Raw genomic sequence first — 26,217 nt, 5'->3', positions numbered from 1 at the left:
AGGGAGAGTTATCTGTCACTGCAAAATGCTAGGGATCAGTGGCAAGAAAGCTTTCCTCAGCATCCTGTTTGGGAAAATGCAGTTTTAGAAATAAGTCTTTCTAAGTTACCATGAGGGAATGCTTGGAATTTTGTCTTTCTACCAAAAAGGATTGGTTTTCCCTTGATTGTCATCAGTTTGCTAGGTTGTCCTGCTATTTAAGCTATTAAAGACTGGTGTGCTGCTTGGTCTCAGGTGATCCATAAAAAGGAATGAAGCCTTGGGAAGGTAAACCATCACCAGACTGGCTCGGTGTATCAGCCTTCCATGACGGAAGCTCTTTGTTGAGAATTGTTGGCAATTGCAGAAGTTTCCAACTGAAGATAAGAGCGAGCGTTCTCGGATAATGCCCTCGATCACGCACCTGATGACAGACTCCTGCATGCAAGTTTTTTCAGGTGCTATGTTTGCTCAGTAATCCTTCAGTGCCAATCTTTTCTAAATGGTGAGCAGGTCCCGTCAGTAATGGACATCAGCCATTAAGCTTGTAATATTTGTCATATATCAGGTTACGGCTTTGTTACTGCAGTGTGATGAATGGATGCTGCTATGCTTAGAGAAAATAAAGAAGTGCTATAAATTTAGCAGTCAGTACTAAACGAGTTGCTACTTTAAGGGCCTGATTCACATCCTTCTGAAGTCAATGGAAAGTATTCTGTTGGTTAAAGCCTTTCTATCAGGCCTTTTAATTTTCTTTCTCTTTTAAGAAACAGAACCCAGGGCTGCCAGAAAATATAGTTCTGTGTTTCTCACTATATATGATTTTACATGTAAATAGTAATTTTAGTATAACTCTATGTCTTAATGTTTATGCACTGTGCAAATATTTTGATTAAACGTGGAGGCATACAGAGAGATGATCACAGAACCTGACGGGTCACTCATGAAATAATCAGAACTGGGAGTGGGGTGTTCAAAAATTCAGACAGTATTTCTTATAGCTGTTTTTTTCATGATCCTAGTAATTCCTATACCAGATTTTGAAGTCTTTTTATACTCTGTTTTACTGTTGGTGTTATTCGGGAAGTTACTCTGAATGAAGATAGAGTTAAAAATTATCAAGGACATTGGAATCTGTCCATGGCAAAGACTGAATTGTATTTCATGCTGTCTGCAAATTTTTTGGGAAGTTCAGATAGGATTTTAATGAATTATAAATTCTTTGGGCACTTTCTGGTGACATAAAGATAATGAATTTCGCTTTTATATTCCAGCATACAAGTAAACCTAGTACTTATGAAAAATAAGTGGCTTTCTTAATGTATAAACCATACAAGTGTTAGCCTTTGTTACTAACCTTGCATGAACAACAGTTTAAGCTGACTAGGGGCTACTAAGAATGTTAATTCTAACCACATCCATAAAAATTCTGGATAACTGTTTACTTACTAGTTAGTGTGTTTGCTATAAAGACTCCAATTTCAAATGACATACTAGATATCCTGCTTCTGGGTGACAGACTATCATCTTACTGTAATATAGACAGTAATATGTGTTCCTTAAATGTATATGCTTATTTTTAAATTATAATTAATCCCCTCAAGTTCAACCTGTAATTTCTATACAACCCTCATTCTCATAGTCAAGCTAGTGGCAGTATTGCATATAGTTTATTTAATCCTTCCCATTGATTCTTAAATGTTAGCACTCTCCTTTGTGCTACCACTAAGATGACATAAATCAGACAGAAAAAGAACATAGATGTTGCAAAAAAAAAAAATAAGAACAGAAGGGTCAGTCAGGAGAAAAACACTGAAACTTGTATAGTTTGGTGGGTTAATACTGGCAGACATCCTATAAGAAATACATTCTTAGCAGATATTTGACAGAGAAAGGATCTGGGGAGCTGTGGTAGTTAGAGAAGTAAATGTAAAGAACGTTATTTGTTTTTCAGTAGAGAAAGAGAGCAAATTTGAATGCAAACTACTCAAAGTGTACAGATCCTGGTTCTTATTGCTTAGATTATACAAATGCTTTAAAACTATTTTAAAAAAAAAAAAAAAATAAATCCAGGATCTTTGACCAGTATAAGCTGCTGCTGTTTATCTATTCCTTAGGACCTTCTTTGATTCCTTCTGTGCCAGATAAGTTATTTCATTCAAAATGAAGTTCATATTGCCTTCAAGAGCATAGCACATAAATTTACTTTGGTCTTTCTGTGTGATCACTGTAGCCTACAGTGCCATAGGCTCTATGTAAACAGTACGCTCTTTCCACATTCATTAGTGACCTGCAAAAATTGCAGATTATTTACCAAGTTCTTCTGCACTACCTTTCTAAGCCTTTTCTGGCATATTACCTAAAGCTGTGTTTAAGACAACATATTAAATTACACACTTTTTAATTTTACAATTGCCCTAGGTTTTAAGATATGCATCATGGAAAGCAGAATTTAGACACCTAGAATTCTGTCATGTAAATAATACACATGTATTGTACCAACAGGTGCCTAATGGGCATTTCTACAAATCATGGGAATTATATAAAATGTGAATTCAGATAAAATTGTGTTGACAGTACCTGAAATATATGGGCTAGTCATCGTCTATTATGCTATTTTCCTTTTTTAAAAAATTGCAATTTTTTTCATTTGTGAAGGATCTTGTTCTTAATCTTAGATAGAGTTTTCACGTTGTAGAAAATGTTGCAGATAGCAATGGTGAAATGTGGGGATGCCTGATAGTATTCCAGCTAGCCTTGGATATCTACATTTCCTATCTTAACTGATGCATGACCAAAGCTTCTGCTTCTGTGATTCATCTGAGACCACTTTATAAACACCTGTGAAAAGAAAATCTCTCACAGGAAGAAGTTAATTATAAAGCACTTATATAAGAATATGTGTAACTATAACGGAACTATCTAAATGACACTGCTTGCCCATCACTGAAAACCAGCTGAACGAAGAATTCTGTTAGCCCTCAGGGTTTGCTACTGACTTCATATCACTGGCCTGATAGTCATTTCATCAGAAAAATTAAGCACCTATTTGTGCAGCAGAACTTTGAAATTATCCTTAAATGTGTGGGACAAACTCTGCTTTGTCCTTGGAGCCAAGTACAAGGCTTCTTTAGCAGCCTACCAGGGATCATCCAACACAGTGGATACTTACATGATAAACATGCAGTGTGGACAAGACCCCAAGTAGAACAGCTACAGTGGGAATTGTTTATGAATAAAATTACTTATTAAACCAGTCCTGCAGAGATGCATTTCTCTTAACCATTGATAAAGATTTTCTGGTTTATATTGTCATGAAAACTGATGCATTGTCCCATGAAAAAACTACAAGCTACTATTTTTCCAAATTGTGATTGTTCTTTTTTTAAATTAAGAAATCGGAATTAACCCAAGGTAAAATAATCTTTCTGGACCATACCAGAAAGTTTGGATTTGACACTGATAAGACATATCTAAAAAGCCATATCCAGGAAAAGATACTATCACCTAAATCTAAAAGTCTTATTGTAAGAAAACATGTGCAGTTGCCAGGTGGAGACACCTGGTAGGCTCAATCTACTTCTAGGCATTTCCAGACTATGCCTAAAACACACCCATATGATTGGGCTCCTCATAAAATACAGTTGTGTCTGCCTCCTTGTTTTTGAGAAATAGTAGCCTCTGAAAGATATTTTCCTTTATACAATACCTTAAAGGGCTTGCCCAGGAACTGGAGATTCCTACTCTATCTGTACACACAGGAAGCCAGACCCTCTGCTCCCACTTGCTGGAGCGTGGTCTAATCACCATCTTACAGCCTCTTTTGGTAGTCACAGAGGAGGAAGGGTAGAGATGGGAATACTCACTTTACATTTTTGTTGCAACTGTGTACTTCAGGATGTATCTGTTCAGAGAGCATGGTTTGTGCACCTAGATAGAGTCACGGCTTCTGGTTGTTTTCCCTAAACTCTTTATGACAATGAGTTTATTTTAAAAAAATCCCTTGCAGATGTGGAAGAGGGCAACTGAACCTGACTTTCTGGTTAAGAGAGGTAACCAATTCTTCTTACCGTTTCCCCCGCAAAATTATAGGTGTTTATCTTCTTGACTGTGAGAGAAGTAGGTGTCTGCTTTTGAGGGGTGACTGTGAACCATGAATCATAAATGAAAGAAAGTGCTCCCCACTGGGCCACTTACGCAGTGATAAGAGTCGGGATATTAAAGCATCTCTGGTTGAAGTCAAATGGCTGCTCTACAGAGTAAATCTGAGTCTTGCAGTACCCCATGCTGGGAAGCTTATTCTTTGCAGCACCGTCTCTGCTCATGAAACCCAGTTCTCCTCTGCTTGTCTGAAATAGTTGTCTCTTTGCTTGGGTCTGTGGATTTTCATCAACCTGTTTCTCACTCAGCATAGCAACATATCAGGTGCCTGGGGCTGCACCACCTTCAGCAGTTACAGCCTCCTGAACTGGGCATTCAGTCTTCACTTATCTCTCTAACATCACCAACCTTCCCAGGGAGGTTGGACACTATAAAATCTCAAGCATGTAACTAAGCATGTCTACCCAAAGCTTGAACAGAGCAAGTGTTGTCATCAGAAAGCAGATGGATGTCTTGCCACAGGCCTTCTGCTTTGAGAGGCTAAGGCATGTTATGGTATATTCTCCTATTAAAAGTTTCAACTTTGGACTTAAGTTCCCTGTAACTGAATAATGAAGCACATGAAGTTGGTAGCACAGCAGAAGGCATCAATTCTGTAAGTGCTGAGATCTGGGGTGCTGAAGGGGGTGCCCCAGACTAGCAGGACTTCAGAGAGGAGAGTCCTGGAAATGGACACTGTGGGACTGCAGCATCGGGGGGAGCGTTTCCAGACCCTGAAGAGGAATTTCTGGTTTTGCTGGGAAAGAAAACACACTATAAAAGCAGATCTGGGCTGCAGGGATAGCACTGACTGCAGAAGTAAAGAGCAGTGCCTCTTGCCAAGCTTTTATAGACGTTACTGAGGCAGGGCAGCAGCATCCCTGCTTATTTTGCTAGCACATGAATGCAGCCTGGCATGGTTTTAGAAGGATACTTATGGGGCTTTAGTTCTCCCATTAGCATCCCTTGGGGCAGTGCTGGCTCTTGTGCAGCATAACGGGCATGTTCCACTGCTGCACAACTTGGCCTGATTTCATCAGGGCTGCATCTGCTCCTGCGCCTTTGTTGAGATACATAATATGCATCTACAAAACTATTAAACTAATATTTTATTGTTCTGAAATAGAGAAACAGTCAGTATCTCACTGAAGGTAGGCTCAGAGGCATCTGTTTTGGAGTCTTGTAGGCACCGAGTAGTAAATTGGAATAAAAGTTATTCTAGTTAATTTCTGTTTCCTGTTTTTTCTTGTTTGACCTGACTTATGGAGAACAATTAAATTTAAAACAGACATTTATGATGGATCTGATCTAGTTGTAACTACTCTTTGGAACAGTTTGGTCTTTCTTTTATCATAACTTGCTTATATTTATATTTGTGTTTCATTGTTGGAAAAAGGACTTCGGACATGCCTGATAAGAGTGCGATCATTAGTGTTTTGAGTACTCGCTGGAAAAGCATTCAATTAATGGGAAAAGAGAGTATAAGAAACGTTGAACATTTCTTTAATTGATTATTTATGCATTTTTCACTGGAAGCTAACCACAGCCTTTTTCAAAAATATTTTCTTCAGAGTTTTATTTATTTAGCTGTAGGATTTCCTTAGGCATCTAGATTTTGAACCAGATATTTAAGTTAGACCATGTAAGACTTGGAGAACAACTCTTATAAGGAGCTGGAGCACAAGTCTTATGAGGAGCAGCTGAGGGAGCTGAGGTTGTTCAGTCTGGAGAAAAGAAGGCTGAGGACAGACTTTGTCGCTCTGTACAACTACCTGAATTGTAGAGAGGTGGGGGTCAGTCTCTTCTCCAAAGTAACAAGCAATAGGACAAGAGGAAATGGCCTCAAGTTGTGCCAGGGGAGGTTTAGATTAGATATTTGGAAAAATTTTTACACTGAAAGGCTTATCAAGCATTGAAATGGGCTGCCCAGGGAAGTGGTGGAATTGTCATCCCTGGAGGTATTTAAAAGACGGGTAGATATAGTGCTTAGTGATATGGTTTAGTGGCGTTTTTTGTCAGTATCAGGTTGATGGTTGGACTCTATGATCTGAAAGGTCCCTTCCAACCTAGACAATTCTATGATCCTGTGTATTGCCAGGGATGACTACATCAGTTACTGAGGGATAACTGGAATTTTAAGTCAAGACTGTTGGAAAAAATAGAGACTCAGAGAGACTGTGCTTACTCCTCTAAGCATGCTCATGGCTGATTCCCATGGAAAGGGGAGCTATACACAAAAGGCAAATACTCAAAGCTGGCAACAAATGAGGGCTGAGTATTCACCAGCTTCTTGGCTCACAGTAGAAGTATTTCATCTAGAAGCCAATACAATATTTATAAAAATTTTGTTCCATTACTAACTACACTATAGTAGTTCCGTTACTAACTACACTAAAACACTGTTTTTATTCATATTTTAATATAAATATTTCTTTTTAAAATGCAGCTAATATTGTTTCTTCATGATCTTCTACTGTAATGTCATGACATTCCCACAGTGACATTCCTTCCACTGTAGGAATGTATATTTTACTGCAAAGAGATCAACTGCTATTGCTTATGGAATTATCAACTGCACGTTCTTCTGATTAGTCATTCTTAAAATAGGGTGCTCTGAACAGACACCAAAAGGATATCTAATAGATACAGCTTCTCATTTACAGTCCAAACATTCCTTCTGAAATCCCAGAAAAGAAAGATTCCTTTAAGTATTCCCAGTAGTCTAGGAGTAAATCACTGTAAATCTCACAGACTTCAACAACTGGAATAGAAAGAGTCCTGAGGTCACACCTGAAACAGACTTTTAGGGAGTAACATATTGCATTATTAAATGAGTCACTAGGCCAGCTGTGTTTATATATATTGTGCAATTAAAAGTTGGTGATCTTTCTCCTGATAACAATGGGTTTTGCTGTACTCTGAATTCACAAGCCACATGGAGAAAAATCCACTGTTTGGCCATTATCCAAAAGTGACAATGACAAGTACATGAGCAAGTGGTGATTTGTCTTGCTCGGTCTCTGGAAGACTTTTTTTTTTTTTGAGTTCTGTTATTTACAAAGTAAGAGAAGTGTTGAGCAATAATCAAGCATAGAGAGCTGACGGTATTAATATAGCATTGACGGACTGGAAACCAGATGGTCTGTCAGATAATGAAGTATTATCTGGCAAGAGATTGTTCCTGAAAGCCAACATCCTCACCTATTTAGCACTCTGGAATGTCGACATATCAGTTACCACATTCATGAGGTGGTATGTGTTGTACTTTAGAAGCCATCCCTAGAAGAGGCTCTTTAATTCAAAATTACTGCCTGATGAGAGGGTAAAAGTGCCATTATTATAGCACAGCTGGATGAGTATAATATACAGCAAGATGTGAACCATACATCAAAAATCAAGTTAAAGAGGAAAACATAATAGGCTACATCCTGATTTCTGTCTAACCAAAGCCACAGTTTCATGCGATGTTTTAAACCAGCACTGCCACCAGAAGAAGCAATGGTGTATCCTGTGTGCCCAGAGCTGTACTTTCCTGCTTTTGTGCCAGACTCTCCTTTGTGCCAGCCCACGCAATTCTGCACCTGGTCAGGAGTTGTGGATGTTGGAAAAATGATCGGGGTAATATTAACTTGGCCATTAGAAACTAAATGCGCTGGTAATCCAGAAGGGTTCCTCCTGGCTGGCTCATGACATAGGCATGCAGACCTTTGGCCAGTGGAAAGGAAGGGATAGTGTGGAGGCAGGACAGAGGGAAAGGAAGATGAGGGAGGTGGGATTATTTCCTCTTTGACAGCAGTACTAGTTTATGCCAAATGTGGGTGAAACCAGAAAATTTAAGAATAGTCAGAGCTATTGGAGGCAATATGGTAAATCCCAATTGCTGCAGCTGCCACCTGGGAAGACAGAGCAGAGAACACAAAAGGCAAGGGCAGCTGGAAGGCTAGTGGGGGGCAGTGCCCAGCGTTTGGAGATACTCCCTGGACACCAAAATGTCTCAGTGTGGCTGTGTCTGTAGCATGAAGTGGAATGCAAAACAAAGAAAAACAACATGAAGTAGGTGGAGTTGTTTATTAAAAAGGTGGCAGAGAACTGGTAAGGCTATTATCGGTAAAGCCATAGTTTACAACTTTGGCTTTAATTCAACAAGCCATTTTCACTGCCTTTGTGATTACTTGATTGAAAACTAGTTGGCCACACGATATTAGCTCTTTAACTCCTGCCCATTCTAAATAGTTAATATTTTCATAAGGCATTTTCTGTAATCACGACTAGGATTTGCTCACGCGAAGGGACAAAAGTGGTACGTGTTACTACTGGATGGAAAGAAAATAGTTATGATACAATTTGTCAAGATGTAATAAATAACTGATATCTACTGTTTAAGAGTAGAAATATTTTTCTGTCATTGTTATCGTTATTAATTTACAACACCTAGAAAATAATTTACCAAATAACATAAATCAAATAAAAGGGCTTCTCTTCCATGCCTTCAGAGCTATAATATTCAATACTGATTATATAATCTCTTGAAACAGTCTGCCCCACTCAGCAAATCCATATACAGAATGTAGCTTCATATGGGCTAAAGTGGATTTGTGGTATCACCGAGCTCAGTTATCTTGGGAGGGTGAATTTTCTGTCTTCCAGGCAGAAGACAGAATTCAGAATTTCCCTGATGTGAAACTAACACTCTCGCACACTTTAAATATGTATGCTGAAATATTATCAGTTAAAGTCTCTTTTTTCTCAGGCTTTCTCAGGCTTTGGGAATGCTTCAAAGACATCGTTATCTCTAGAATCAAATGTATAATTCATCCCAGCCCTTAATATTTTTGAATCAAGTAGGGAACAATAATTAAGAGTGGGAAGAGCTTCAGTTACATAAGAAAACCCCAAGAAGCCACATACAGAAAGTAGAAATTAAAATAAATATTTTTAATCAGTATTGTGTTTTATTCCTGGTGAACATTTAATGAGGTTATTAAATGTTTCAATAGACACGAAAACTGGTGGGGCAGTAAATGTGAAATGGTTTAGAATTACACCAAATTTCATGGTCACCGTGAAACTAAGCACATTTTCATATGGCCAAATACAAAGTAATTCAAGAGGGAATCAAAATTCAGATTATATTTGCTATATCAACAATGCAGAGAACATTGATTTAGGAAGCAGTAACACCAAAATAATTAGTTGTTAAAGATAATTACATCAACATGAGCGCACAGGACTATGCCATAGCAAAAAGGATCATGCAATCAATGAGTTTTGATACAAATAGAAATACACAAAAAGAAAAGTGCTATGTGCAACTAAGGAATAGTAAGGAAGTAGAGAATTTTGCCTCTGTATATGACTTTGGTAATGCAACTGATAAAAAAACTGAATTAAATCAACACTTCAAAGAAAATATAGAGATACTGGAGAAATTTGAGGGTGCCACAAAACTATCTTGGGAGGAAAATAATTTGTGTCACAAAATTCAAGGGGCTAAGTTTTTCTGGTTGTGAAAGAGAATATTGAAAAGTTGCTTGATTGCGATGTATATATATACTTTTCACCTATGGAAAAAGTTTTCTGGCACCTGTGAGTTCAAGAGCTTTCAGCCTTGCTCACCACAACCACTACCTGGAATCTGATGTTAAACAAATGCAGCCTTCAAACACTGCTTTCTCTGAATGTAGGAAAACACTGGAACAATCATCTGGAGGGCTTTTGCTGGAGGGCCATTACTTAATTCTTTCCAAATATTGTTTAATGTAGTTTCTAGATGAAAGCTTGTATCAGTAAAGTGATGTATCCTAAAGGGTCCTTTCTGAGTTTGTAGTCTCATCTCATAACTCATCCCCTGTCTTGTATTAAGCTTCGAGAACAGGAAATCTTGCACTGCCCTAAACCTACCATACCACTTGGAGATTTGCATTATAGTAATGACTGTACTTACATCATGCTTCAGAGCTTCAGCAAGTCACTGTCAGGGATCAAGAAGGATTATTTTTTCTTAGTGCACAATTGACTAGATGCATGATAGAGAGGGGGTTTTTTCCTTCCTTTTAAGCATGATTGGATACAGATGAAGATGTGATACCATGGATTAGTCCTTCGAGTAAAAAGGAAATCCATTGTGGGAGGAGGGGGGTTTTATTTTGGGAGGCTCAGAGTCTTACCTATTTACAGTTTGGGGGTAAGGAAGGAATTTCTGCCTCAGTCTGGTAGGGAGTATCATAAATTTCCTTTTCCAGGCATCGTCTCTGGCTCTTTCTATCCATTTTCTGCATTCCACCTAGCCGGCTGCTCAGATTCCCTGCCTTCAAGACCAGTGTTGTCTTTAATCTGTAGGAGAACAAATACAGCAAAGTGAAAGGTCTTTTTATCCCTACTGAGCATCCCTTCAATCAGCCTGAACAGAACTTCAGACCATAAATGCTCTGATTATGCATCCATCATGTGTTTAACATTTTAGCTTCTTTTGCTCTTGTCCTGTCATCTCCACATACATTGCTTTCTTTCAGAAGGTTTCCATTCCAGAAAGACTTTTACTGTTCCCAGCATTTCCCTTTTTTGGATTCCTTTCTCCACTCTTCAGTGATCTGCTATACAGTGCAGTTTTACTGATAATTGTATTATCACAGATGAGCATGGAAGACCATGGTATGGACATGGTATGAGCATCTGGGGAAAGCTTTGTTAGGAAGGTACTTAAACCGGGTGCATCATTGAGAAATACTTGTCCTCTAACACATAGTTACTAAATGCAGGTATTTGTGCACTTATTAAATGTGTTTTAAATCTCTCTGATCTGTTTCCTATCATACATACTCCCTCCTATGGCAAGCATCATTATGCTCCCCTCTCAAAGCTGCACTACCCATATATACAGGTTGTGCAGTTCTTTGCCCCTCTTGCTTATTATTGTCTGTTATTGCTAATCCTTGCTATACCTCTAAATGATCCTCTTGGCACACTGAATTTTCTTCTGTAAAACTACTTTCAAAGCTTCTTTGGAGGCTGAAAAAAACGCTAACTTGTATCCCCAGCATAAGCCTCCTTCAGTATTTTTACTGTAATTCTTATGAATTTAGTATTTAATTCAGATTAGGATTTGGGCTGAGATATAGATGAGGTTTTACTCTGTCCAGTGCTTTGGACACTTGCCAGTCCAAGCACATATAACAAGAACTGCTTAGTGACTGAGCAAATAACAGAACAAATTTAGTTTACTCCTCTGGTGGCTTAGACAGTGATGTGTTACACTACTGCGAAGAAACCTGGTGCTAGAATTTTCTTTTTGCTGCTGTTGTTGTTTTGTTTTGTTATATTTTGCAAAGCAAAGTTTTGGATCAATTCCAGGCAATTGTAATATATTGATTTAATCCTAACCAGTTGGCAAAAATACTTCAGGATCTGGGGAGTAAAAGGCTATTTTTTCCAGACCATTCATACCCACAGGCCTTTCTTTGTAACAAGTAATAGTTTTATTCTATCATTTTAAAACAAAAACCTGAAACTTAAATTATACTGTAATGTAATTAAAAGAATTTTAGCACAAAAGTTAATTATGCACAAACGGCAGATGTATGATAATGCTTCACTTCTTGAATCTTCATTTTTACCTTAGAAGGTAAGAATGAGTGATTACTGTGCCTGGTCCTTTGTTGTGAGACTGTTGCAAAATTTCTCTTCTTATTCTCTTCAGCTCTTGTAGCCTAGCCTTTGTTTGCAGTTCTCAAAATTTTCAGTGACAGTAGGCCAGTTTCACATTGCATCAGTCCACCCACTTCCAAGAAAATGTTTCCAAAGGCTGTGTGTACTTCTGAAAACATGAAGACTGAGGCACCAGTGTTTACTTTAATAACTGATGAAAATAAAATGTTAGCGATTAGAATCTGTGTGGTTTTACTCGATTTGGGCATATCCCACAGAAGAACTAAAAAAAAAATAAAATTACCAAAAGATCATCCATTACCAGTGGGTAATTTCCTGGACACTGAAACGCAAAAGAGCCAAGAACGTTCTGCAGCTCCTCACAATTCTGTATGTGTGGAACTGTGCACAGCTACAGATGTTTCCACTGCCGCAGAATTCACTAAAAACTGCCAGGGAATTTGGCCCAGATGTGCTATAGAATTACAATGACCCTGGTAATAGTGAAACTTTAAGCAGCAAACACCAGATGTCCAGTAAAATGGTTAAAACTGAGATCCAAAGCATTTTTTTTACCACATCATCACAAACAAGTATGGAGTGAATAAGCTGAAAATCTCGAGTAATACTTCATTATTCGTCATCTCTGAGATGATTCTACGTGCTTGACTTGTTGTGATGTAGTGCCATTCAATTATAACGTCTCGTAGGAAGGCTGTGTTCCCAGAGGCTTAAATAATTTTGAAAAATGAATTAATTAGACAGGTATATACATTAAACGTAATACAAGGTTGTATTTTTCTCCTTCCCTCCTTTCTCTAGTCATTTTGCTTGAAAAGTGACTCTGGCTGTGTGTGTGCTGTGCTGCTGCCTTATGATAGCTTGCCCGCAGACAGGATAAATGAACTGCTGTTAGTGCCAGCTAATGTAGTTCTGCTTTAGCTCAAATGGTAGCAGACTCGAGCTGCGGTACCAGGGCTCCATGCACTGCTACGTTCTGGGTCTGTATGTGTGGTAAATGTACTTTTCTTCCAAAGTACAAGTATTCATTACATTATGAGGCACTGCTTTATACTTTGTGGTTTCCGAGGGGTCCATGTGTAGGGCAGGCCCCAGAGATGATGGAAAGCATTGCATTTCTCTTTCCACTCTATATTGATTATTTATGATTTTTTATATCCTCAAGTGTAGGTTTTATACATTCACTATCAGAATGTACATTTAGCCATTTTTTAAGTGTCTCTAAACCAAAAAATTATTTCTGTTACAAATCATGAATCTTAGTGTACAATGTTATTCATGGAAGCCTGGTTGTGTTTGTTAGTGGTATAGATCTATATAGGGCAATAGATATATATCAGTATTCATAAGTTAGATTCACTGGTTTTGCTTAAAACTTGAATGTAGCAGTAGTCTCCTCTGTTTTGACTCTGGAAAACTAAAGGTACCAAGCTTTTTTTACTTGGAACTGGGTTTATAGACTTCGTAGATGAACACTGAAGAAAAATAGGAAGAAGGAACCACCGGTTCAAAAATGTCTTGAATACTTAGAGAAAAAAGTAAGGAACATGTAGTCTTTGAAAGAAAAGGGGTAGTTATGTTCTTCAAACTCTCTTAAAACTTCTTTGCAAAATATGTGGTATGAACTCTACTAAAATAAAAGAGTACCACTTTGACTTCAGTAGGAGCTGAATCTGTGAAGAAGAGTCCATAGCTCTGTTACATTACTCATTTTACATAAGAAAGTGTAAAAATTTGTTTACTAAAAATATATTCTTCCTTGGAAGAAAAACTCATCATAAACCAACCAGCAAATCATGGCAGAAGGAACGTTAAGTTAAACTACTGCTTTCAGAAATACTACTGCTCAAGAATTTATGATTTCTCTCATTTTTTATTTATGCAGCTGTTTAGATAATTTTCATCTGGCCTCAGGTGATATCCTTGTGTGAATTTTTGTAACCCAAAAGGAGAACACAAGGCTGTTGTCAGCACTGCTGGGTTTCTCTTTTTTTTTTACTGTATTGCCAGTTTTACATAGTTTCAGTACAAAATCACAAATTGTGTTGCTCTTTCTTGAACTGCAGACACACATTTTATTGAAAGCTCACTGACACCTGTGGGCTTTTCAGCATTTTTAACTTACAGCAAAACAGAACCCATAGAAGAACCTACCGTGTTGTGTGTATCAATGCTGATAGCATTGGATGCCTTTCCTCAGGGCATTGCCTGGGGATGCCCAGTGCTCTGAACGACTTCACCACCTGTTGCTTCAAGACCAGCTACAATTACAGCAGAAACCATTGCACTTGGAGCTCTCTGGCCACCCTTGCCTTGCAAATCTGCTGGTAGCACAGACTTTCTTGTCTTTGACAGCAGTTTGCCAGGCACAGGTTTGCAATGAAACTGCAGTTCTGACTGCTTTAAAAAAGTTTAAAAAATGTAAATGTCTTCTTCTGTCTTTGCTGGTTTTACAGTCTGTAAAGAAGGTTTGCGCGTGGCTCTAAATCAACTCTGTAGGATAGCAGGTAATCATTTAGTCATGCCTAGTGAAATGTTTATATTGACTTTGTAATGTTCTCTGATGACGGTGAACAAGGAAGTAGTGTGGTTGCAAATTGCAGCTACGCTTACAGAGTGTGAGATCATGGCAAATCATACCGCTGCAGAGGTGCAATGATAATCTCCAGCTAATCCCGCTGAGTTCTAAATCCAGCTCAGAGCTGGTTACCGAGCAAGCCTCATGGCATGTTTGTGAGCTACACAACAAAAAAGGTTTCTCTTTTGGAAATTCGGCGAAAATTAGTGATCTAGAAGAAAAGCAAATTCGACCCAGATTGACTTTCTTTTTGACATATTGATGGTTATAAATGTGTTATTATTTTAGGTCATAAAATGCAGAAAGATTTGACACAAAAGAAATCATGCTGTCTGCTGTAAAACAGCTTGTGTTGCATTTACTTGAATTGCTTCTTTAAACACCTTCTTCATTTGTAAAGTAAAATACTCTGCGTGCTTTTAAAAGTAACTTGGGAGAGAGGGTTCATTTGTTTTGTTTATTCAATGCTGAAGTGGCAAAATTTCTTTTTTGCAGAGGAATTCAAGTTGAGAAGGGTGCTGGATCAGAAGAGTACATTGAGAAAAAGAAAACATTTCAAAAGACATGTACAAGTTAAACCTGCTGAGGCAGGTTTGCTGCTCAAAGAACACATTGGAAGGGTTTTTTTAAAATAAATAATCCAGCAGAAACTGCCACATCACTGAGACACAGACTGCATTACTTTTTTTAAAAAAGTTTGTCAGGTTTCTTTACAGATGTCTGTGCAGATGAGGACACTATTGGCAGGTGGGGCATGGCTACATAAAAGAAGAATAGATCACTGAATAATAAATAGCAATAATAATAATTAGGGCAGCTACTTCTACATGATTCTTCCTTTTACACATTTGTCTTGCCTGTTGACCTGGTCTGAAAAGGTATTTATGCATTTCTGCATCACAATCTTGTAGCAGATTTTTCATCAGTAACGAAAGTATATCACTGGTGTAAAGCCTTGCAAAATCCATTCCTGATTGCTTAACAGTCAACTTTGGTTGGAATACTTTGATAAATCTTTGGTAAGCTTTTTTCTTTTCTCAGTCATTGAAACCTACCTTCCCTATCCTTCTTCTCTTAGAGAAACTCAGAGGGAAGATTAGTAATGTGAGAAAGTAATGACAAGACATTGTGGTGCTTTATTTTATGAATTGCATGAGAAGGACAGGAGGAATGTCACCATAGTGTGCGAGTTTCATAGTATAGAAGGTGGAATCAGTTTGGAATCACTGCTGCATATTGCCTGAAAAGGGAGCTTTCATGTTTAAAATGTATTTTGATTAAAAAAAAAAAAAAATGAAAAGCAAGTTTATTTATATTGTCAACTCTATTTATTCTTAGATTGGAATAACATTGAGGAAAATGTATTAATCCATACGCTATTTTTAGGGTGTTTGTGTTTGGTGCATGAAGAATAGGAGGTATCCTTTTGGATATCGTTCCAGCATCCACAACAGTCAGTGTATAATGCAGATCTTCATCTGACAGAGTTTTCTTAAGCAGTGTAACCTGGGCTGGGGTGAGCTGGATGGAACAAAGGGCTGGAGTTTGGTTTCACACCTGTGCCCTTGCTGTATCACTCTGGCCCTACATGATGGCACTCCAGAAGGGGAGGAAAGGATCTGTGGCACTGTTACAGTACCCAGGAACAGCACCTGTAACTGTAAGAAATTTCTGCTTTTTCGAGGAGTTATTCTCTTGCTCCCAAGTACATAAAACTCTTTCTAATAACTTTCTTATGACAGAATGCAGGTATCTTGTCTGTCTTTAGGCAGGTAGTTGCCATTTGTGTGAGTTCCCTCACACATCTGTGTAATAACACCTTTCACTCCCATGGTGCATCCAGGTACCTCAACTGTCTGCCAGATGGAAATTCAAGTGCCAGTATGTGTACGTATTCATGGCGCCGTTCACTACCTAAGTAGTGCTACAAATTCTGCACACTTTGATCTCTGTGCCTGTAAGACTGTTGCTCTCTTCTGGTGCAACTGTCAACAGTATTACTGTTACAAAATCATGGATCTTTTATGATTTCCTGCTAGAGGTACTGTAAAGGGAGTAAGAAAAATACCTCAAAGGTCAAAATGCTAAAAGATGGAATCAAATTAATTATTATGTGCATGTTTGTATGTTTTTAATGATATCGTATTCTATTTAATGCTAAAAAGTGCTGCCTTGAGATGTTTTTGAGAAATGGGAAAAATATGTAAGTTTTTTAGTTTGTTAAAAACACTATAAAACCACTACTGGCCTAGTTTTTCTTTAGACTTCAGAACATCGATGTGTTTATGAACCCAAATCATTGCAGACTAAATTTTGCACCTGCAGTTATGGTTGCCTGCAGTTCAGTTCAGTTTAAGTATCTACATCACTGATTGCATCTGTAAATTAAAAACGTCTAAGTAACCTAAATTGCAAGCACAAATAATTGCAGGTGCAAAACTCATACAAACACAAAATGATCTCTGAAAGTTGGTCTTCTAAATCTCACTGTAAGTTATTGACTGTATCATGAACCTGGAGTCCTCTTGGGAGAGTCACTAATCTGTATAATGACACTGAAAGCCTCTTGAATCTCATATTTAGCAGCAGATGGGAAAGAATACATGTAGTCATATAACTCCCTAGGGATTATGCATGTGGATATTGAAGAGTATAACTTATTCCAATGAAGGCTAACATTAACTTGCAATCAAAAATTTCCTTCCTGAGCCACATTTTTTCTGATGAAATTAAAATAACTTAACGTTGTGTTTTTATGAAGTCACAACCGATCTGAGTAGGACACACTCCCAGGGCAAGCACAAAAATTTTGCTCATCTTGTGAGTTTTCATTTAATGAATCATAACATCAGTTTAACAAAGAAAAATGCTGTCAGTCTTTTCCAGAAAACACATCTAGTTATCCTCTTTATGATTTTTTTTTAGTGTCAGAAACACTAAAAGCACATATTTCTAAGCACAGTGCTACAAGACTATTTTTTCTCTGGTATCAAAACTGAAAATGAATCATTTTCTTACATTCTTTAGCTTCAATAGACGTAGGTGTGGAGCTACTTCAAAACAGTGACTGCTTCCTGTCGTACCAGTTACGGCAGTACTGTCAGCAAAAGGGGGAAAAAAAAACCTTAAATTCTCTTCTAGTGTTTGAACAACTAAAACTCCTGCTGAACAAATGAAGCATTCTGCCAGTTCTGACAATCCAAAATGCAATGAAGAATTTTTCTGTTTCAGGAGCTCTAGGCAAAGCTGTTTTGGCATGTCTGTAGCTTATTCCTATTGCAAACAAAGGGGCAGCTAGAGGGAAAGTCTTTGGGGGGAGAAAATGCTGTCAGTTGTAAGAAATGAGACATGTAGATCCATTCTACAGCCCAGCTAGTGATTACATGCAGGCAATTTTGTAAGAGCCTAGACCAGCTGCCAGTGATAATAACACTGCCATTTGCACTGATTTCAACAGGAACTACATCAACCAGACCATCTTAAGGCTTCTCAGAGCATGGGCAAAGCTGAGATTTCGTTCACTAGCCATGGGGGCCAGACTAAAGAAAAGTCTAAAGAAGGACCAGGCAGAGGTGGCAGGGAGCCCTGCAGAGTGAAGGTTGCTGCGGGGCTGGCAGCAGTGGAGTGAGCAGGGCATGCTGCAGCTGGCAGGGTCCTGCCTCTCAGCCCACCAGCAGTCCCCATCCTCCCTGGTAGCCTGATTCCCCCTCGTCAGCAGCTGCTAGCCCAGCTTCACAGGGCCCTGACACTGGCATGGCAAGTGGCGGAGGTGTGAGCATATCTCCATTTTTTAAAATATAACTTAGTTTAATACACATTAATCTATTACTCAAGCAGTACGTGGTAGCAATGTACCACTTCACTAGTTTATAATCATCCTCGGGAAAAAAAAGCCAGAACAAGATGTTCTTTTTTTACACGCAGAGAACTGTTGAGGCAATGTGGTACGTTACAATGCAATGCACAACAGTGCGAATGGAAACTGCACCTTCGTAGAGTTTTTTTAGCTATTTGAGAAAAGCAAAACACAGAAACCATATAAGAAATATGTGGTATAAGAGAGGGCTAGACCCTCATTTAAATAGAGAGAAATTTTAACAAGGATTCCTTTTTTTTACACTCACATTTTGCTGCACAAAAGACACAAGAAAGGAAGGCGAAGGTTTCATCTTTCCTTCTGTTGAGGGATTTATATTTAGGTGTGTCCTGTAATTTATATTAATTCAGAGTGCAGACTAGACAGCCAAAAATTAGCAAGGATTTTGACCAAAAGATTGAGAGGTGATTAAAAGTCGTGGAAGAAAGACTCATTTCTCAGTAAGAATAACAAAGTCACATGGATGATGGATCATAATAACTTCATAATCTGACCCACATGCAGTAAATATGGTGATGACTGTCATTTTGAATAAGTGAGGTAGATTGATGTTGATTATTAATCCATTTCTTGGCCAGTCTGATTGTTTCTGAGCCAGATCCTCCACTATTTAGTATTTTTCTTAAGTATCTTCAGAGTACCTTTCACTTACAGTCCCTTCCTCTTCAACCAGTCACTTTTCATACTCTGTGTTGCCTTAACTTACTTGAGGGGTTTCTTTCGTGAGTTGGTCTGCTTCTAGTATTCTCATAGCTGGACACTTGGTCTTCTTTTAACATATAGTGTAACATCAGTGCTACTACAGACATATGTTAACATATAATTCTGCATTACATTTACTTGCTGTGAAAAAAATTTCTGGTTTTGCTTAATTCCCATGTGTTGAAACCGATGGTGATTTATATGAATGCACACTCAGTGAAAAAAGTGAAATATGCTATGAAAATAAGTACCTATTATTTAGTGCTGGTGCCTAAAGTGGCAGGTATCTGTACAGTAGACACAGAATAGGTAAAGAAATATATTTCCCGAATAGAAATTCAGAAGCTAGCTTGGCTAAGTGTGTCATTGATAGCTTTATATGAGGTTCCTGTGGGGACATGTGTTTAACATTTGCAGTAGGATAATATACATAACATATTTCACAAGAAAAAAAGCCTTTTGGAGAACAACAGTGTCCAAGCCTGGTTTTCTATGAATGTGTCAAACCTTTAATATCTTTTCAGCTGTGTGCGTGTTGCCCCTGAATGACACCCAGCCTTCCCTATAGCACACCTCTTCAGCTGGGCAAATGGCTGTAGACACTGTGATTGAGGGTGAACTACACGTGGGAGCTGGCTAGTGGCTTGCTGCTCTGAAAATAAATGTCTAAATTGTAAGTTCCTTTTTCTCACTGGTAGGTACTAATTTGTGCCTGCCTTCACTAAGCACTCACTAGTTTTCTGGGAATTTAAAATCTTTTAAATCTCCAGCTAGGTCAACATAAAGATTACTTCCCACTAATAGCTATATTAAAGTAATATTGCCCTGTTTTCAATTGGTTTACTTTCTGTTAGTAATAAATTCACAACATACTACATACCATGAAATAAAAAGATACCTTTTTCCTGGTATAAGTGAAACTCCAAGTAAATTTTATTACATTTAGACATACTTTCTTCCTCTTTTTGAACACCCACCCTTCTACCAAGCATGTCTGAAAAATTTCTTCTCTTTGTTGAAATAAAAAATTTTGTAAAATCAGAAAGTCGCGCATTCGTTTAATGTAACTGACGTGGTTATGAAACCCAGGTCTTTTATTTATACTTGGGATAATGCAGAGGTAATGAAAGCAGAATTGGACCTAAGAGGTTTTTTTGTTTTAATTATAAAACAATGTGGGTAAGAGACTTGGATTTGACAGCAATAGAAGAAAGGGAATATTATATTCATGCCTTCAATCAGCTTTATTAGATCCTTAAAGGGAAAATTATGTGAAAGACAGAGGAAGAAAACAACAAACTAAGCAAGATCCCAATTTCGGTATAATTTGGAGAAAATAACTGATTTAGGTTGGTCGTTTTGCCAGGGTGAATGACTCAAGGCTTCCAAATGAGAAATGGAAACCAGAAGGATAGCAAAAGCCTGAAAGAACAAATTGAGAAGATATGATTGACTGTAATGTTTCAAAATCAACTGCTGCAAAGATGAGTTTGGGCTGTTGCCCAGAATACAATTGAATGGTGATGTTCATTTAGACCCTTAATGCTGAAACAAAATAAGATGTAGCTCTGTTTCTGTTAGAGATTTACTTGTTCTTTCCAGTGTCTTTAGCTAGGGATATGATGTCACGTCCTCTCTCTTCTATCACACGCTGCAGTGATTGCTGCTGCTGTTCCATAATTTTTCTGAACATCAGTTTTCTGAAGGAAGGCCTTAATCCAGGTGATAATATCTTTCAAATGTGAAATGTCATCACCATTCATTAGCTGACTGAAAAGTTTTATACACTGTGTTCAGGTAGGCTAACTCAGTGTTATTGATCATGGAAAAAGACGTATAAGACTCTTGTGTGTGTATGTACTTTCTGACTGACAAAGCTGTTCAAGTTTTTGTTACTATCATGCTAGTTTTTTAAAACCAAGTAAATATCTCATTCAGCAAAAATTTCAAATAATTGTATCTTTAATGGGAATGATTTGTAAAGCATTATTTGAAAAAGTTGGGGGCAGCTGCTTGTCCTCCACCTCAGGCACAGAAGGTTCTAAAAGAGACTTCGCTTTATGCAAAAAATTTAGTCAGTTGACAAGAGGCAGTGATGAGATGGGATTGTCTTCTACTTCCTCCTTTCCTTTCTTCCTTTCATCTCACTGACTGTGCTTACTAACCTTTTTTCTGTTTCTTTTTCAAATAAGGAAAAAAACAAAAACCCTAAACCACAGTTCATAATTAAATACTGAGCTAGTCCTTACCATGTTTACTGAATTACATATTGCATATATGGATGTATATCCTCAAAGTTTTCACGTGTTTTTAGATTTCTAACGTTAATGTGTTCCATAGGAATAGACCTTAACTCCTTCCTGTCTGTTTTTCATGGTGAGATTTGACTCCACAGAGGAAAAGAGGAGTAAAGCAGTGAAACCCAGTTATAGGTCCCTTAAAATTTTAGGGATTTGTAGGGCCATGAATATAGTTGCTGAGCTCTGGATTCTCCTGGTTTACAGTAGAGATTCCTCCAGCAGAAAATCTTCAGTGTTGACCTTACAGCTGCAATAAGCAGATCAGCTTGACATGACGTGCACAGTGATATCTTTGCACAGGTCTCTTTGCCGCAGGGTGGTTAACCTGGCAAAGAGGGCTTTAAACCAGGAACCAGTAGGGAGGGAGAGTTACGGCAGCTCTGAGGGAGCGATGGACAGGCTGACAAGCAAAGCGCCTGCAGTGATGTGAACAAAGAGGAACACAAAATTAACAAAACAGGGCTTAAGTGGCATCACCTCAAGTATTTACATGTAAGCAAGGAAGTATCTCTGAAGTGCCTGCGCACTAAGGCACATGGGGAGTAAACATGAGGAATTAGGGATCTGTGTGCAGCTGCAGGGCTGGGATCTTGCTGGGATCCCAGAGATGCAGTGGTGGGCTCACATGGCTGGCGTGCTGCAGTAGGGGGATATAGGCTCTTTAGGAAGGACAGGCCAGGAAGACAAGGAGGGAAAGTTTCTCTTTGGAAGAGAGCAGCTGGAATGCATGGAGCTTTCCCTGGGGGTGAATGATGAGAGCTTTTGGGTGAGGATTAAAGAGCAGACCAATACTGATGACAAATGAGGAAGGCCACATTGGGCATGTGAAGGTTGAAGGCAACCTTGGTTGTCATAACTGTGAGATGGTGGAGTTCAGGATTCTGAGAGGAGGGAGCAGGGCAAAAAGCAAGATCACAACCCTGAACTTAAGGAGAACAGACTGTAGCCTCTTCAGGGATCTGCTTGGAAAAGTCCTATGGAATAAGGCCCTGGAGTGAAGAGTGGTCCAGGAAAGCTGGATGATATTCAAGGATCAGCTCCACTCAAGAGAAGTCCATCCAAACATGCATGAAGTTGGGCAAAAATGCCAGGAGGCCTGTGTGGTTGAGCAAAGAGCTCCTGGCAAAACTCAAACACAAAAAGGGAGTATACAGAAGGTGGAAGCAGGGATAGAGGTAATGTGGAAGAAATGTAGAGATACTGTCTGAGCATGCAAATACATGGTTAGGAAAGCCAAAATCCACCTGGAGTTGAACATGGAGGGGGATGTGAAGGGCAACAAGAAGGGCTTCTATAAGTACCTATATGGTGAAAGGAAGACAAGGGGAAATGTGGCCCTGCTGCTGAATGGGGCAAGGGCCCTGGTGACACAAGACATGGAAAAGGCTGAAATACTGAACGCTTTCTTCACCTCTGTTTTTAGTAGCAAGACCAGCCTTCAGAAATCCAAAGCTCTGGAGAGAGAGGGAAGGCCTGGCATAAGAAAGACTTACCCTTGATGGACGAGGATCAGGTTAAATGATACTTAAGCAAACTGGACATATATAAATCCATAAGCCCTGAAGGGATACACCCATGAGTGCTGAGTTGGCTGATATCATTGTGAGGTCACTCTCAATTACCTTTAAATGATCATGGCAAATGGGAGAGGTGCCTGGAGACTGGAGGAAAGCAAATGTCACTCCTATCTTCAAAAAAGGCAAGAAGGAAGATCCAGAGAACTACAGGCTCACCTGTAGGTCAGCTTCATCTTGATCCCTGGGAAGGTGATGAAGCAGTTAATCCTGGAAACCCTTTCCAGGTGCATGAAGGACAAGGCAGCTACTGGGAGCAGTCGATATGGATCCACAAAGGTGAAGTCATGCTTGACCAACCTGATAATCTTCTATGATGAAATTACTTCCATGGTGTATGAGGAGAGAGCAGTGGACATTGCCTTCCTAGACTTTTGCAAGGCTTTTAACACTGTCTCCCATAACATCCTCATAGAGAAGCCATCAAAGTATGGGCTGGATGAGCAGACAGAGAGGTGGATTGAAAACTAGCTAATCAGCCAAGCCCAAAGGGCAGTGATCAGTGGTACAAAATCTAACTGGAGGCCAGTAACTAGCAGCGTACCCCAGCAGTCAATACTGCATCAAACTCTGTTCAACTTCCTCATTAATGATCTGATTTTTTAATGTCATCTCAGTGGCACATAACAGAATTGGTGGCACATTATTAATTAGCAAATAAGCAAAGGGTGCCGTTGTTTGTCTGTATGCATGGAAATGCTAAAAGGTTAGTTGCTTTACTCAAAAGAGAAAACAGAATTGGCATTATGCTAATGATATGTTGTTTATCCATACAAAAATAATTTCTTTTTTTCTTCAATAGATTGCTTGGCTTCTACAAAGGAATTTTGCCTCCCATCTTGGCTGAGACACCCAAAAGGGCGGTAAAGGTAAAAACCCCATACTTCCTACTCTAAAAATGTGTGTTGGGGCAGTGGTAGCTATAAAACATTTTATTTATTTCACTCCCACTGATTGACATTAGAATCTTAAACTTATTTGGCGTATTGATCTTTTGATTTTTACTAGGAGGAGTCCCTCCTGTTGATAGCACAATAAAAACTGTGCTTGATTAAGAAGTGTAGGATGAGTGAATGCTAGCTTAAATGCTATTTTTGACCTGTATATGTAATGTTATTGAAAAACAAATTACAATTAGTTTATATAATCAAAGTTAATAAAATACTTTAAGTGATATTTTAGCCTCATAAATACCTCTGGTTTATGGTGTGGGGTTTTTTTACCAAAAATGCCTAGTAACTTACAAAACAACTAAGAACAGCTTAATAGATTAATACAAGAAGCCATTAAAGAAGCCGCTCTTCATAAGTACTTGCTCAGTAACTTGCAGTCGTATATCTGTAGGTTTGAAGTGCTGCCCAGAGTTTTCATATACTCCACAGAGCACTCTATTCCATACTCGCACTTTTTAATAGATGGAATATAGTAATGGGTACAACTCTCCACCATGTAAAGAACATTTTGCTCCAGCTCTCTTAAAGTTGAAATAGATGTTAGCCTATCAAAGTATATTCACTGTCTAATGTTGATCTGATTTTCTTTTATTATCCTTTATATTGATTTATAGAACATTATTTTAGTAACATTCCTAAGTAAAATACATCAATATATCAATTAAATCTTGCAAACTTTTAGTCAAAACCTAATAATTAAGCACCTCATATTAAAGTTCTAAATCTAGCAAAGCATCCATTGTGTTATGAGCAAAATTTTTTTTGTCTTTTACTTGAGAACTTTGAAGTTTCCTGTAGTTGCATCAAATGTTTATAAAAGCAGTTATTATACAGAATGTCTTGATTTTCCTTTCTTTTTTTGTTTCTTTCTAAAAAGGCTGCATATGATTCTGGTCCTTAGTCTGCAATTAATCATTCACATTCCAATTCCTTTACAGAGGAATAATATTTGGATAAAGTGACAGGATGTGACCTTGTAACAGAATCCTAAAGGAGTTCTGGTAATGTCATCTTCTTGTTTGCATTGGCATTTTAGATGCAAACTACATATGACACCTATCTCAAAATTATTTAGTACAACTAAGAAAACTAAAGTTCTATTTAATAGTGAAGTGGCAGTGAAGAATAGGTGGATGATATTTAAAAGATTCCTAATAACTCATTTTCTTCAGACTGTGATGTTTCCTCTGTCTCTTCCTTTAATTTCATTTAAAACAGGTCAAAGTCAGTCTGATCATGCCTTTTAGATTCCAGCAGATATTTAGTTAAAGTACAAACCCAGGTTTGATTTCTGTCCTACCAACATGAGTCATCCAAAAATCTTGAGTCACTTTCTCTCGTTCAAATTGGTTAAATTGGCTGAAACCCCAGAATATTCAATATAATTATAGAATCATAGAAATATTTAATTTGGGAGGGATCTCTGGAGGTCACCTGGTGAGCCTCCAGCCCAAAGCACGGCTGACTGCATGGTTAGATCAGGTTGCTCAAATGCCTTGTGTAGTCCAGTTCTGAAAATCTTCAAGGATGGAGACTCTGCAGCCTCTCTGTACTCCTGTTCCAGTGTTTAATTGCTCCCACTGTGAAGAATTTTGCCTTATATCCAGTTCAAACTCCCTGTTGCAACTGTGCTTCTGTTATACACCTCAGAAAAGTCTGACTTTGTCTTCTGTGTAACCCTCCTTTAAAGGGTGGAAGATAGGAACTAGATCCCCTTAGCCTTCTCGTCTCCAGGCTAAACAGATTCAGTCCTCTCAACCTCTTCTTGTACATCACAAGCTCACAGCTCCTTAAATGTCTTACTGGTGCTTCCATAGTGGGATACTTTCTACCTAATTCTTGGATATTTATGTGAGCGCTCAGTAGTGTTTCTGCAACCATGAGAATCAGGTTTAAATGCTAGACATCCTTTTCAATTAAATCATTGAATTCTTTAATTCTTCACACTATTCCTTTAAAATTCGTGTTCTTCCTAGGACCCCAGGAGATCTTTAAGTTACCTTGAGACAACAGCTATATTCTACATTACAAGGATTCAGTGATAGAATGGGACAGGACAGTTATGTACTTGCAAGATCCTGGATACTGAAGCTATTCAACGTGAGATGTCACATCAGCACAACTTCTAACGTCCAAAGCAGAGTTTGTACCTGTGCTTTGACCTGAAGAGAATCCAGCTTGTCTCAAATTTCCACTAACCTTATTTATCTAAATATATAAATGAATGTAAAACCCCAAACCGCTTCCTTTGGCTCATTCTCCACCTTTTATTCTTCTAATAGTTTTCCTCGTTTTAAAAGGTGCTGAGATGTCCCTTGTCCACTGCCAAGCTGACTAGTGAGATTTAGAGGAAGACTATCTCTATGCCTCTGGTTTTGAGACTTGGTAGAAAGGCAATGTCTAGATTTCAGCAGCCTTGGTTTGTGTTTGTAATGAACTTTTTGAAACC

The 26,217-nt window shown here is 38.4% G+C and overlaps 1 protein-coding gene across 1 annotated transcript in view; it reads left to right on the top strand.

Annotated features, from left to right (window-relative positions):
• Positions 1–26,217, top strand: part of SLC25A21 (solute carrier family 25 member 21) — a 258,464-nt gene that overhangs the window by 208,156 nt on the left and 24,091 nt on the right. The window contains exon 4 of the mRNA XM_074149662.1: positions 23,618–23,684. Coding sequence (XP_074005763.1) covers positions 23,618–23,684 — 67 coding nt within the window. The remainder of the gene's footprint in view (positions 1–23,617; positions 23,685–26,217) is intronic.

The sequence above is a fragment of the Numenius arquata genome, chromosome 6 (assembly GCF_964106895.1).
Source record: "Numenius arquata chromosome 6, bNumArq3.hap1.1, whole genome shotgun sequence".
NCBI classification, from domain to species: Eukaryota; Metazoa; Chordata; class Aves; order Charadriiformes; family Scolopacidae; genus Numenius; species Numenius arquata.
This window is presented reverse-complemented; position numbering and strand designations above follow the sequence as displayed.